Source organism: Aquarana catesbeiana, linkage group LG04 (assembly GCF_042186555.1).
Source record: "Aquarana catesbeiana isolate 2022-GZ linkage group LG04, ASM4218655v1, whole genome shotgun sequence".
NCBI lineage: Eukaryota > Metazoa > Chordata > Amphibia > Anura > Ranidae > Aquarana > Aquarana catesbeiana.
In genome coordinates, this window is record NC_133327.1 from 564,357,291 (window position 1) to 564,373,290 (window position 16,000).

Here is a 16,000-nt window from a genome sequence, read left to right on the forward strand (position 1 = left end):
TTAGAACTAACAGTCCATCATGTGATCATTCTGACACTAAAGAATTAACATCTGTTTTCAGCAAGATTTTGCTATACTGGTAGAAGTGATTAGCAGTCATAATAGGTTTTACTGTAAAGGAAATATATAGTGGTTTGTACATATGTATTTATTTTAGGTAGATATAAAATATTACTTAGTCACAGAAGTGACTCATGATAGTGACTGCTCCCTTATCTGACATTTCAGTCCAAAATTTCAATCAGACAGACCAGCCTAAAAATGTGCCAGTTTTTGCTGCTCTGTCTTGTTTGCTAAGGCGTAGAGCTCTGAGAATCCTTTTTTACATATTAAACATGTATTAAAAACTCATCAACTTCGAACAAATAAAATCATTATAGTTCCCCTTTAAAGTCCAGCCTACTCAAAAATAATATCTCACTCATTGCTGGGTCTGTTGGGTAGAGTCACCTGTTAATGTCTTCCATCCTTGGAGGATTTCAGCAGGAAAATCTTCCTACCATAGTAGTCCCAGACAGAAACAAGTTTGTTTTTTTAATGCACTCTGTGAAATTGCATGGTAAAAATAGTGCATACATTTTACTTGCAAAACTATATAACTTATGGATTTCTCAACAGGGTGGCCAGATACTGTGGAGGCTTAGACAGGTCCCTGATTTCCCATGACCTCTTGGCTTAATATCAGCTGGCTGCAAAGCTCAGAGGTCAAAGGCTTTCCAGATCGTTCTCCAAATGTTATTATACTCCTATAGTTGCATAAGAAGCAGTATATTACTGCATAAAATATGGCCCCTGGCAAAGAATGAAAGTATTTCCTACAGAGAACTTCTTATAAAAGGTAAATTACATCACTTCCCTCTAATGGTGACACCACCATAAAATATGGATAAAGCAAAAACGAATACATTTTGAGATACTATGCATGCATGCACTATTGTGGACTTGCAATTTCAAAGTGTTTGCGTTAAAAAATACTTTAGATTTGATTTAAGTGTGTCACTGTGTATGTTATGGTTACACAATTCTGCCAGCCAATTTTTAATATTTTTTTTTAATTCAATTTTTTTTTTCTTAGTTTCACAATGCATATTTATCCTTTTTAGTTACATTATGCTATAATCATTATTATTGTGCCCTGAATTTTAGAAGATATAAATTCTGCAACTAGATGCCCAATACAGTTATTTATAAATGAATAAAGAAAAACAAGACTGACAAACTTTTCTTTTCTTTAATACTGTATAGAGCTGTGCCCATCATACATTTAATACTGTATACCTAAACATGCATATACAAGCTGTATATCATCTGTAACTGTGACACAAATCTTTACCAGGTATTGACCATGTGAATCCTTTGCATTGGGAGTCCACATGTTTAACAGACAGTTCACGCGTAGTCATAAGCTATAATGATCAGAAAACATTGCAACAAACACAAGTACTTAAAACAGCAAGTCAGAGTTCAGATAATACACAATGGGGAGAACAAGCTGCAAATACACCTAAAAAATGTGTTTTTCAGATTTTTTTCTTTTCTGTGACTAGCACCATCTGTACACAAGAAAATATGAACATAAATGTTTGGATATTAAAGATTTAAAAGGCACTTAGTCTCACTGGATTCTTCTCCTTTGTACAGTACTTCTGAAGGTCCTTCTTTCTTCACACTTCACTGCTCAGAGGAAAAGTTTAGTTCTGCTACCAGTCCTTATATACAAAAATTAACCTTTAAAGTTTCTCAAAGTGCTCTCTTCAATGTTCAACTTGTCCTTAACTTTTTATAAAAAAAAAAATTGTTTGCGAATGTGCTCAGCCTCACCAAAAACTCCTTCTTGACCCCTCTTTACACATTCTCCGTCAAATTTCAACATGACATTGTCCACCTGAAGTCTTGTATTCCAAAGTCTTTGGGTGTTTTGGAAGGGTGAAAATAATTATGAGACAAGTTTCTTTAATTGCATTTATTTTTTTAACTTCAGTTCTACCATCCAGTTTTACCGGCGTCTTGAAGTAATATCAAAACAGGTGATCATCATGAGATGAGCCTTGCAGAAGTTGACTCTGTTTTCCAAACGTTCTGTCACACATTCCAGTGCCTCTAAATATTCTATGGAGTCCACTTCATAGGTTTGTTCCAAATCAACTGAACAAAAAAAAGTGTGTGTTAAAACAACATCAAACATGTTCTTGATTTGTTTACTTCTAAAAATATATTTTATAGAGGAAACTTATTTTTGATCAATCATTGAAAAAAAAAAGACCACAAAAGGTCCAAGGCAAGAATGGCTATCAGGCCAGAGGTATCAGTATTGATTTACCCACATGTAGGTATCTACATCTAATAATACATTTTTAGTCCTCCTCATTAGTATATGTCAATCTGAATGATGAAGGCTAAAAAGATATTTATTTTTATTTTACCACCAGTGTGATACAAGAGTGCATTACATAATTTTAAAGTGTATCTATAGGCAAAACTTTTTTAGTTTTATATAAAGAAGAAAAAAATAAATCCCATGTTATTTTATATCTGTATTGCCAACTGGGGGGATTCACACTCTGTTTTTGTGGTCTGGTGACCATTGTTGGCTAGAAAGAGAGTTAGAAAATCCAAAATGTCACTAGTGCAAGAGGGGAGGTGACATCTTCTTATTGGGACACCTGTTCTTGTGACAACTTTTGAAGAGGGGAATTCGCCTCACTTTTACATTTTTCCTTTCACTTTCTGCTGCATCTCTGGGACAGGAAGTGAAGAGAAATATCCTCAAAACGACAGACAACAAAAAATTTAATTACAGGGGTTTTATTCTTTCCTTACTCTATCCAAAGCAAAAAAATAGTTTGGGCTATACATACACTGCTATGTTTTGCTTTGCTAAAGGGTTGTTTGCACTTCACAACTAAAAAAAATCTGTTCTACAGCCTGATCATCCCATCAAATGAATGAACCATTGGCTTTTGATCCCATCTGCCTAATGCAAAGTAAATATTTATTACCTACACTTCACCACTTGTGCAACAGCAGAATATCACAAAAAATGTACATGCAAATATTTGTTTCTATGTTGAATTATGAGGAATACAGTCTATAGTTATAAATGAGAGCTATTAAGTACTTAACGATTCCCTGAAAATCTGGAAGCTTTGCCTTGTTTTGTTCTTAATTGCTTCACCTGGAGGCGCTCTTTGAGCTTCTAATGCCAATCATGTTGTTTTCATGTTCTCCATAAATATCTCTATCTAGCCATACTGCTAGAGTCATAGTTAATGAAATAATTATATAAAAATAAAATGTTCTTACATTCACTGAGCCATTTATTTGGATCCAGCATCAGGTATTGTTTTGTGGTCTCCAGTTCCTTCATAAGCCACTCGTATTTGGCCTTGACCTCTGCGATTCTCTGTTGGCGGTGTTCTAAGATCTTGAGCTTTGAACTAAATCTTGCAACCATCTAACAGGAAAAGAAAAATATTTTATTTTTGTACGTACCAAAAAATCCTTTTCTTAGAAGTTTATTAGGGGACACAGGATTCAGAGACAACTGAGTTTTACTGCCAAATACAGGAGGATTTTGACACTGGGGAACAAAAAAGTGACCAGCCTGGTATAACTCCTTCCATTCCTAGCATGCCTCCGTTTTCTAACAAGCAATGATGAGACCAAGAACATAAACACAGAGGTTTAGGGCCTGTCTCTCAATAAACTTTCAAGAAAAGGGTTTTACAGCGAGTACAAAAATCCAACATTTTTTCTTATTGTTTGAGAACAGGTTTCAGAGACAAATGGAACATTCAAAAATGTCCACCTGAGGGGTGGGTAACAGCAAAAAATTGTTAATGGGTACAACTACAATAAGAAAAAACTGGGGACTGCCTGTAGCTTAAACATCTGCCTGAGGGACCCAAAACTGATATCACATAAGGCCTCAACATCCACTTTGTGTTCTCTTCATACATTCTTCAGGTTTTACAAAGTGGTAACCTTGCAAAGCTGGGAACAATTGCCTGAAGCAGAGAAGCTCCAGAAGAACTCGCAGATCAAGTAGAGTGTTCTTTGAATAAAAAAAGAATGTAACCTGATCCTTAAGACAATAGGCTTAAAAAATGTTTTTTCTGAGCCACCAAAATGGTGAAATGAAAAGCTGGTTCCCCTTTAGCATCAGTCTTCCTAATAGAAGCAGTGGCTGCAAGGTAAACACACAGGGCTCAAACTACATCAAGACATTGACGTTGAATCTGCTTCTGATGTCCCAAGGCCAGACAGAGGGACAGAAATACAAAGTCCTGGCTGAGGTGAAAGGCCAAGACAACCCTGGGAAAGAAGTAGACTCTAGGCCTGAATACCACTTTGTCCTTGTGTAAGATGAGAAAAGATTCTTTACAGGACAAAGCCACCGATTCAGACACATACTTTACAGAAGTGATGGTGACAAGGAATGCAACCTTGTAAGCGTGGAAAGGGGAATATACCTGATAGGTTCAAAGAGTGGTTTCTAAAGTCCAGAGAAGCAAATTCAATTCACACAGGGACACATCAAACATTGGGAGGCTAGCAGTCTCTGGAACAAGACTGCAAGCACTGCAATCTGACTCTTGATTTTTCTCTGTTAACTCTGGCCAACTGTTGATTCAGGCCTGTTTGCAAAAAGGTCAACATTCGTACCATGGAGTATTTTCTGGGATGAAAGGTTATTACCTCACACTAGGCAAATATGCCTTTCCTATATGACAGTAAACTTTGTAGGAAGTAGACTTAATGGCTTTTAATATTGTGGGAATCACCAAGTTGGACAGGCCCCTGTCCCTCAGGATTTGGGTTTTAACAGCCATGCTGTTAAAGAAAATGACCATGGTGCAGGATGGTAAACTGGTCCTAGGATATGAAGATGCGGTCAGTCTGGAAGAGTCCATGAGGCATCTGCCAGGAGTCTGATCAGGTGCAATTACCACATCCATTTGGGCCAGTCTGGAGCAATAAGATTCACTGGAATGCCCTCCATCTTCATCTTATGGAGCAGACGAGGAAGGCGCTTCACAGGGGGGAAGGGCATAGATTAGATTGTACTGAACCCATGGAACCACCAGAGCACCCACTGCTTTCTCCAGAGGATCTCTGCACCTGGAGACAAACCTTTGCAGTTTGATGCTGAATCTGGAGCCCAGGATGTCCACATCTGGCTTCCCCCACCTCTGACACAGGTTCAAGTGCTATTAGCGGAAGTAGTCTGCCTGCCAATTTTTCAATGCCTGCAATGTGAATGGAGGACAAGGCTAGAACGTGATGTTCTGCCCAGGACAAAAACTTTTCTATTTTTCTTGCTGTCGCAAGACTTCTGGTTCACCCTGATGGTTGATAGACACCACTGCTGTGGCATTGTCCAACTGGATTCTGCTAAGACCCTCCTTTTGAGATGTGCTGGATAACAAAGACAACCAAACTGCTTAAAACTCCAGCATGTTGATTGGGATTTGGGATTCCTTAAGTCTCTTGCACCAACACGGTGTCTAGGACTTCTCCCCAGCCTATCAAGCTGGTGTGCATTTGATGATCTTCCAAGAGATCAGAGGGAAGAATTTCCCTAGCGCAAGAGCTGGCTTACTGAGCCACCAGCCACCAGGCCTGGTCATTGGTGTCAGGTGAATTAGATTGTCCAGAGGCTGAACCAATTTGTCAATCAATGAAAAAATGTTAAGATGCAGGGGCTTGGAGTATAACAGGGCCAGGGACTGCCTACCAACACAAGCACAGGGGCTAGAGCTTTACTGACTACGTGGGGTGCGGATAACAAAATTAATGGCAGAGTCACTGATTTGCTGGAAACCAGGGGCATTCAAGTTTACTCCCTTAAGTTCTACAGAGGCCATAATGTCTCCTTGATGGAGTATGGCTATGACAGACCAAGTGGATTGCAAGCAGAATTTGTAGGACCAAATGATGGCCTTGACATCCAAGATGGGACAGTTGATTATTTTGGTTTTGGAACTGTGAAAACGGTGGATAAAACCCCTGAAACCTTTCTGATAACCCTTTGCTAAAGAAAACCCACTAGCAAAACACTAGTTTGTACCCCACTGAAACCACCTCCTTTACTCCTGCATCTGAGATGCTGTCTGCCCAAGTGCGCACAAAGGCTAATAGACATCCACCAACTTTGGAAAGTGGGGGCATTCCTTCATGTTGAAGTGATGTTGTCCGTAGGTTTGGGGGATTTAGGGTCCCAGGGCTTGGGGTGAAAATAGGCTCTGGCCTTGACCTGGGGGCTGGGGTGGGTAGGGGGGCTGTTCTGCAGATCATAACTGACAGGAGACTCATACAGGAAACAAGAAGGAAGACATACACTAGCCCATTTACACAGCATGGCAAGGCTGTTGGCATGAACTCTTAAATACTCTACACATAGAAGATCAGTGTGGAGAAAAGCTGGATCTCTTCTAATGAATTTAATTCATTCTCTTAAAGCATGATAGACTATCTTCATGGGCATGGAAGATGGCAGTGCAGGGCCTTACAGGGAGAATAAGATTTTGGAGAGAGTGTAATACAGGAATTTTCAATGCTTTATTAAGATGGGCTACTCCTGGATAACTTTTGGGAACAGCCCATTTCTTGATAAAGGTCTCCTATTGATATTGGACTGCAAATGTTAGGGTGGTGTAAACAGCTTTTCAGGAGTTTCTCAGTCAGTCTCCTAGAAATAGTATGTGCACAAGAAAGGTTTTAGGAGCCTATGGGTAGCAGCACTAGAGAAAGCTACATGCTGCTCTTCCATTGTTAATTTGGTACACACTGCATTAATAAGAGTCAACTTTTTAGACTCTTCATCAGATAGACCCTACACATCAAAAGCTGTTAAGGTTGCAGGCAGGTAAGATAATGATTCTGCAGAGTAAGGTAATGATTCTGCAGAGTAAGGTATGCTTATGACCTTATTAATCAGTCAGTAAAAAAGTTGCCTTTTGGTAAAATTCTCCTGGGTTAAAACCAAGGAGGGACCACACTTGAGGGAGATAAGGAGGACTTAGAGGAATGCAAGAACTCAAACATGGGACAATGTTCAAGGCTTTCAGTGTCAGGTTCTTAATAGAGAATGCAAAAGATAAACCAAGGGCTTAAATAGAAGCTTCAGATGGAATACATTGCGGTATGAGTACAAAAAAACTTTAATTGATGCAAAAAAGCACATAGAAACATTACAGCTGGATAGTGAGCCACAATGATAGAGAATACTGCAGGCAGGTGTGGAACTATTAGTGGATCATTTGCTGGAGGGACCCAAAACAATGGCACGGCTCCTTTAGTGTTTGAGATTGGACATGTTGCACCTGAAGCCTGGACAAGCCTCTTACAAGATAAAACTCTGAGCACTAATGAACTGACTTCTGGAAGCAGACGAAGCTCAAATGGCCAGAAGTCGGCAGCAGGGACTAACCGAAAGTGAGACCGCATGTCTCTTGTGACAAGGTGCAGTTGTAGGAAGATGCTACCTAATGCTTAATGGTGGTAAAAAAGCTCAGCGTATGACTGTGACACTCCACCTAGTGATGCAGTACCTAATCCCTTAATTTTTTTAACCCCTTCTGAAGAAACCAACAGAAAAAGGAATAATAATGTTGCCCAACAGTCCTAATAAACAACTGTAGCTCCGGTGGAGGTCTGGAAAATGTTGCAAGCTTAATCCAGAGCCTGAAGGTCCCTTTCAAGGTAGGCCTTGCAATAGTCCATTCTAGCGGGGTCTGGGTATGGCCTCCAAAGCTACTGTTGAGTATGCACTGATCTGGATATCTGCATAAAGAGACCAGCTCAAGCTACATGTATCTGAATCTTGATTAAAGAAATCAATAATCTTGAAAAAAGAAAAAAAAAAGCCTAGTAAAATGTTAAACTTTTCTCAGTAGAGCAAGACATTCAAAATAATAATAAATTATTTTCCTAGGATTCTATGGTGACGCCATCCACCAATTCACTACAGCATACTGCATAAGCTGTGGGCAAACCTGTAAGGTGTGCAACTGATACAACACAATTCCTCAGTAAAGAAAAGACATTCATCCTCCTAGGACACTAGCAAAACACTGCACTGCTGGGGGTGGTTCTACCAGTCTGGTCACTGTTTTTTGTTTGCCAATGTCCAAATCCTCCTATAGGCGGCAGTATAACCCAATTGTCTCTGAATCCTGTGTCCCTAAATGAACGAGAAAGTATATTATGGAAAATATACAGGTATAAAATAAGTACCCTCATTTCCACAAAGAAGAGACACTTTAACAATGTGCCCAACATAATCATATTAAAAATCCTAGATTAGAGAGGAAGATAGAAGTTAAATCATATATACAGGAAGATACATCTATCACTTTTGTTCATCGTAATAGCATTCTAGTGTGTGGTTGCAACACTATATATTCTGCCTAGGGTACAAATAGTGAAAAAAAAACCTCTTGTTAATAATTGCCCTAGCAATGTTGTCAATAAGAAATTAAATAATATATAATCCCAACATTTCAGATTTCTGATATGTGTCTACTGTACCATGAACTTGTATGAGGATCTATAAACTATGCTGTTCTCTTTGTATTGCTTCCTTTGTGAGAAATACCTGTGTTCCTGACAGTCTCTTTGCTTTCCTATTAAAAACTAACTACACTAGGCATGAGAGCAACGTCTGGTCATTTCTCTAGCTGTGCTAGAAAGTCAGCATACTCTCCTCCAATGATCAGACTTCTGCTCACATGCCCCCACTGCACAGCTATTCAATGGGAAGATCAGTGTACTGCTGCTTCTCCCCCACCTGTACTCTGAACTCCTTATGCAGCTGAGACCAGAGGGTATGTGATCACTTATAAAAAAGGGGAAAAAAGGTATTTATAATGTTTTTTTATATGTATACACAAATGTTTCTCCTTTCATTTCTTTTTTAAACTGAATGGGTTACTTTACAGAGTGAGGGTTTACAAAAACTGTAATCTAATGCTACTAGGTATTTGAAAATCTTACATTTACTTTAGCCTTAGCACACAAATATGCATCAAATTTTTCATAACTTCATAGCAAGAGACTCAATGCCAAAATTATTAAAAATGGAGCAATAATTACTTGTTGCAATTATTATGTTTTTAAATTAATAAAACATAATTTAACCCCTTTTCATGCCTGAGTGATTTGAAGTACCTTTCTAGAAGCTTGGCAATGCTGAAAAACATATAAACATGTTACTATATTGTGCCCAGTCTCATCTGAGCGATGTGATGTCGCTTAACGCTCAGAAAAAGAAGAGGAGCTGCTTTGGGGAGTGATCACGTTTTTGGCCCCAATATACCTTACTTGAAAATTGCGCGTAACACACATTTTTCACACTTTCCTAGTAAGCAGCTATTTGCTAAAATGCTTCAGCCTAAAATGCATGATCATGTGTAAATGCAGACTTACAGCCCAGCCATTTAAAAGTGAACTGTATTCAAAAAAGTGAAGATTTGCTAATACAGCCACCACATCTATGGACTTTAGTATATTACATTTTTATTTTTGTGTTTAGATACGCTTTAAAGAAAATCTGTCCTCAAGTAAAGGGGGCTTGAATAAACAGAAGTTCACTAATAACATAAAATAACATGTTTCTCCTATTTCTGTTGGCATTCTCATAACTGGTAAATCGTAAGACTGTACTCACCCTGGACATCACTATATTAAATAATTATCTGCAAAGTTCTGGCACAGAACAGCACCAACAAAAATGATTTACTTTTAGAGCAAATATTGTATCTTTACACATACCAGTGTATTGCTGACAAGAAAGCACTTGTAGCCTAATGACATACTACAAGCAGAAGGTGGTGAAATTGTTTCTGTTATTTAGTCACTGTTACTAGTCTTTCATTCATGCTTGTGTGACAAAACAGTAACTGCTGCATAGAAGAATAATATTGCTGGAAAATTCCCATTATGGATGGTACAACTACCATCAGTAGTTGTACAACAATATTGATTATCAGCTTTATCTCCCTAGAGGCTTCCCTTGTTTTTAGCATTATGAAATGTATTTAGGTAGTGTTTAGGGAGGGAAGTGTTAATCTAACACACAACTATGTTCTTGAGCGTACAATATTCCATTCTGAAAGTGTTACATGTACAGTAGTTCCAGCCGTTCCCATTCTTACCGTTTAGTAACATTCCTCCTGATAGGAAAATCTAATACATGTAAAATGACGGAAAGGATGTTGAAAGTTGGGGATTTCACCAAAAGATATTTCAAACAGTATACTGAAGTATTGGGAGCATAAACATACCCTGATTTGTATGTATCACCATCCAATGAATACATTTCCCCAGGTTCTTCTTTAATTGAAAAAAAAATTTACCTTGCAGTCTTCACCACGACGCCGCTGGAGCCTCTCTACATCATCTATTTCGTACACCTTTATTTCAAATGGTTCTCCCAGGCCCCGCTGACCATTACATAACGGACCATCTACCCAGCGCACTCCAGGGCTGTTGGCTGGTTTTCTAACCGGAGAGGTGGCATCAAGTGATAATGCTGGAATAAGTCGACGCCTCTGAGATCCTATTACGGAGGAAAATAATCGATTACTATTTTTTCAATGGATTGCTTGCATCATCTGCAGACATTTTTACTAAATTTAGTAATTTACTAATTTTGCTAAACTAATAACCTAGGAAAAAAGTTTTATATTTAGATTGAGAGCCTGGCAGCAAAGTGGTTAGCACTGGCAGCAGAATGGTTGAAGGATAACAAAGTCCAAGAACAAAAACTGAATATATTGCTGCCTACCAGTCCTTGTGGTGGCTGCATTAATTTTCTTTTTCAGGCGAAGAATATTTTCAGGAGATACCTGTTGGTCCTGCTAGAAAAACAGTATTCATGTCACTTCCTGTGAGCTGAACTAGTAGTGTTATTTTCCTTTTGTGAACTAATCATTTGTCTATCCCCATAACACAGTTGAATACTGTCTGCTATACTTTTTTATCTGCGCTGACAGATCATTTTTCTATGACAAGCTTTCGGAGGTCTACCCCTTCCTCTGGGTCCAAGTAGAAGGCGAACATAAAGCTTCACCTTTTTTAATAAGCTCAGTGAAGATTCACTTTGCTAAGTGAACAGTCTCATAACTCTATGTTGAAGCGGGTTGCAGTGCGTTGCATAAAAATGCAAGCATGCTGTATTTTTACACAATGCACTACATCTCACTGCATGCCATAGAGTTAGATGAAGTGTCATTTTGTGATACTTTAATATATTTGAAAAAAAAGAGGGAATAAAAGTAAACACATTGTACTGCCCCTACACAAAATACAAAGGTGTGGACACATTCTGGCATACAGGCTGGTGTAAATAGGCCTTTAGTAAATCAACCCCACTGCATGCTCAAGCCGCATGTAAATTTACAACAGCCCTCAAAATTTCCACTTGCCTGTCCGCATTAGGCGAGTGGAAATAAGCTGAAGGTGAGTGTGGAGCCGAATCGGAGGGGGGGGGGGGGGCATCATCGTCAAATAGGGTTGCATGGGAGTGGATTTTCCTCCCAGCTTCCACCCACTGTCACTCTCTTAGCAGGGCCTGGCATACAGGGGGAGTCGGCAAAGAACTAGATGAGGTGGGGGCGGGGAGGGTGGTTAGGCGGGCACTGCCAAAGTTTACTTTTCCTAGTAACAATTTGGCTAATTGGTTGCTCTTACCACCTAGCAACCAATATCCAGCTTGTTAATAGGAAAAGTTAACTTTGGCAGCTCCCGCTCCCCTGTCCAGTGCTGTGCTCCGCTGTAAGTCTCTCTGCATCCTAAATCAGTGAAAATGTCATTCATCGGTTTTAATTTTTTTAATGCTATATTTAATATAGCATTAAAATATTTATTTAACAAGGCAGTAATGATGTGTACAGTGCCTATATAGCCAATTATACTTTATCCTTTTTGTATCACTGTCAGATCAATAAAATATGTTTCATGTTAATATTGTTAAAGTTGTTGTTGTTAATATTTATTTTTGTAACCTAATTCTGCATAAAACATTTAACAGTGTAATTTCATGAGATGATTTACAAGGGCGTGTATAGGGGCGGGGCAGGGTAGAGGTTGGGTGGGGCAACTGGTGGTGAGTAACTCTTAAGGCCTGGCTAGTAGCTCAGGACTTGAAATTGTGAGCCCTATTTACAATGTATGTTCTTATTTAAAGAGGAGTTCCACTCTCAAAAAAGTTTTTTTTAAAATGTCATCAGCTACAGTGTAGCTGTTGACTTTTAATAAGGACACATACCTGTCCAGGGAGCCCACAATGTCAGCCCCCGAGGCCGATCTGTCCATCAGATCGGATCGGTGCAGGTGTCGCCATTGTAAGGCCTTGTAACGCCTTAAGGCTTCACAGCAGGTTTCCTACTGTGCATACGCGAGTTGCGTGGCGCTTTTTCAATGGCCCTGTTATCTTCTGGGACACACACTGGTCCCAGAAGGCAGCGGGGGAGAAGGAGGAGGGCTCGCTGCAGAAAAGGACATGACGTACTGCACCGCTGCCGGGCTAGGACGGAAGTACACTATGTACTTCTAAAAAGTTTAGAAAGAAAAAAAAAATAGATATCCAAAAATGAGGGATGGAGGGGTGGTCTTTAGTTTAAGACCACCTTGTAAAAGTGGGTGGAACTCCGCTTTAAGAAAGATTTGTTTACACATGGATTGAGAACTATCAAATATTTCTTCTCAAAACCCACCAACACAATTTAAATGTAGATCACATATCTCATATCAATGCAAATAGCTTCCATTAATTTAATGCTCATTACATTAAATTTACATTTTTACTTATTAAAGTCAGAATGCTTTTCTTTCACTTCTGCAGGAACATTGCAATCTGCAGGCTATAGTACAATCAATATTACCCTTATTTATTTACAAATGAACAACTATTTCATTCATTGCATTTTTAAATTGGATCAATCAATGGTAATGAACCAATTAAGCTTGTATTATTAGTTTACTTTGTTGCCTTTTGTAACTTTACTTATGGCAGTGCTTGCATGCTATGTTTGCTAAACTAGTCTAAACTCTTGGAACAGAATATCCTATGCTAGATATTGACATACATTTAAAAAAATATATACTTTATTCTATTCTTTTTTTTTCTTTAAAATACTGATTGGGCATTAAATAAACTGTGCAGAAAAATACTAACCATATTTCTGAGCCCAAGCACTCAACAAAGCAAGAAGTGACAAGACCTAGAGCACAAGGAAACAAGAGCTCCCCACTTCTTGTGGTTTTACTAAGTGGAAAAACGCTTAAAGTATATTTTTATGACACTGTGACTGACATGATCAGCATTACTTAGCTGAAAGATTGAATCAGTTCCCTATTTGTGAATTCCTTTTGGATTCCTCTCATCACTCCCTCATGTTTGTGGTTTACATGACAAACAATTGATAAGCTTAGCTAGAGAGACACAGGTAACAATGAAACAGTGTTTGGTATAATGCCACATAACAAGACAGAACTTGTCTCCTCGCAGAGAAGAAACATGAGCCACCACTGACTGTTACACGTGGGGGGCCAATATAAATTACTGGCTGCATTTTAAAGTGCTTGAAAAGTGATATTATTCAAACAGATGCAATACCAACTGAACACATGCAGAGCCATAAAATAGAAAGGCAACAGTGACAGTGAGAAAAATGTTTACCTCAATAGATTAAACTGGACAATGCATGGCTCACAAAGGTCTAACATTTATGAAATCTTGAACATCCGATTACTAGAATAAAATAACTACAGGAGTCAGTTCTGAGAATATTACAGGCTACAAGGATGTTCCACAACCACAGGAAAGCGTAGAACTTCTCATTTCTACTGTACAGCACAGGGTGCATTATCCCTTATAATACACCTATATATGTATAATACACCTTTACCTGTATGTCTGAAGCCAAACTTCAGACATACAGCTAAATACACATGATGGAGCCGGATGTTATGTACTTTAATCCTAAAAAGAAGGTACCTTCAGCAAGAACTGAGGGTGTTATAACTGCTGACAACCCAGAAGGACACAGAACCCTCCAGAAATGATTTATGTCTGCCATGCAGCAGATAAAACGCACTTAAGTGTGAAAAAATCTCCTTTGGTGCAGAGGCCACCAAACTAAAGAGATCCAGATGCCAATGCATGGTCTCTGGGGGGAGGCAGTGCACATCTAACTCAAAATTACTCAACATGAGATCCCTTGGTGAGGCAACCAGACTGAGGCCCTGGGTATGAGAACACCTCAGCAAGTGGGGTCCCTCTGGGATGATGGTAAAAAAAGACCACCCCACGCATCTGAAAACAGTGATGAGTTATGCCAGGGACTTCCTGGTTCATAGAAACCATCTGGATGTCTTGCCCTGAGCCCAGGCCTGCAGCAATAAAGGCTGAGGCTGAAAAAGGCTGAGATGTTTGAAGCCCTATAGACCCCTAATAGAAACGATGGAATGTAGAGTCTAAATACACATAGGTATAGACATTTTTAGAGCAGAACAGCCAACTGGTGATCGATACAGTTCATCCGGAAAGTATTCACAGAGCTTCACTTTTTCCACATTTTGTTATGTTACAGCCTTATTCCAAAATGGCTTAAATTCATTATTTTCCTCAAAATTCTACAAACAATACCCCATAATGACAATGTGAAAGAAGTTTGTTTGAAATCTTTGCAAATTTATTAAAAAATAAACGAAAAAATCACACCCCTCACATTTTTGTAAATATTTTATTTTATCTTTTCATGTGACAACACTGAAGAAATGACACAATTTTGAGGGGACATTTGCTGTCCCCTCAAAATAACTCAACACACACGAGTCACATGACACCGGGGAGGAAAAATGGCTAATTGGGCCCAATTTGGACATTTTCACTTTGGTGTACTGTGTACTCACTTTTGTTGCCAGCAGTTTAGACATTAATGGCTGTGTGTTGAGTTATTTTGAGGGGACAGCAAATTTACACTGTTATACAAGCTGTACACTCACTACTTTACATTGTAGCAAAGTGTAATTTCTTCAGTATTGTCACATTAAAACATATAATAAAATATTTACAAAAATGTGAGGGGTGTACTCACTTTTGTGAGATACTGTAAGTATTCATAGCCTTTTCCATGACACTCAAAATTGAGCTCAGTTGCATCCAATTTCCACTGATCATCCTTGAGATGTTTCTACAACTTGATATTCGACATTTGGTAAATCCAGTTGATTGGACATGATTTGGAAAGGCACACACTTGTCTAAATAAGGTCTCACAGTTAACAGTGCATGTCAGAGCACAAACCAAGCCATGAAGTCCAAGGAATTGTCTGTAGACCTCTGAGACAGGATTGTATCGAGGTACAGATCTGGGAAAGGGTGCAGAAAATTGTTTGCATCATTGAAGGTTCCAATGAGCACAGTGGCCTCCATCATCCATAAATGGAAGTAGTATGGAACCACCGAACCGCCCAGCCAAACTGAGCAATCGGGGGAGAAGGGCCTTAGTCAGGGAGGTGACCAAGAACCTGTTGGTCACTCTGACAGAGCTCCAGCATAGAGCAAGGGAGGGCCATAACCCCTGTCAGAATTTTTTTCGCCAGCTGTGTTCCATTGCAGAGATTTCCCTTCACTTCCTGTCCCATAGCCAAACAGGAAGTGAGAGGAGATCACTGCATATTAAGGGAATTCCTTGGGGACCCCCAGGTCATCAGAACTAGTGTCCCCATTGGAAGATTTCCCCTCTATTACTCTTCTGGGGACAACCAAAAATGTGGGGTTTTCTTTTACTTTCACTGAGAATGGTAAACAGGGTAAATAGAGAGGGGGAATCTCATTAATGGGGGTACAGACAGCAATAAAAACTGACAGGTGTTTTAATCCTTCTCCACTCTATCCAAAACACCCCATAAATGTTGCCTTTACAACTAAGTCGCAAGTATGCTGAAAGTATGCTGAAAATCTGTATCAGGATGTCTTCTAATGCCTGAAT

General features: G+C 39.1%; 1 protein-coding gene across 1 annotated transcript in view; it reads right to left on the reverse strand.

Moving 5' to 3' along the window:
- Positions 1-1,217: 1,217 nt before the first annotated feature.
- KIF26B (kinesin family member 26B) overlaps positions 1,218-16,000 on the reverse strand; it is a 570,886-nt gene continuing 556,103 nt past the window's right edge. Inside the window, exons 13-15 of the mRNA XM_073628022.1 lie at positions 10,359-10,561; positions 3,304-3,454; positions 1,218-2,145 (exon numbers count right to left, since the gene is read on the reverse strand). Of these exons, the coding sequence (XP_073484123.1) occupies positions 1,997-2,145; positions 3,304-3,454; positions 10,359-10,561 (503 nt within the window). The 3' untranslated portion in view covers positions 1,218-1,996. The remainder of the gene's footprint in view (positions 2,146-3,303; positions 3,455-10,358; positions 10,562-16,000) is intronic.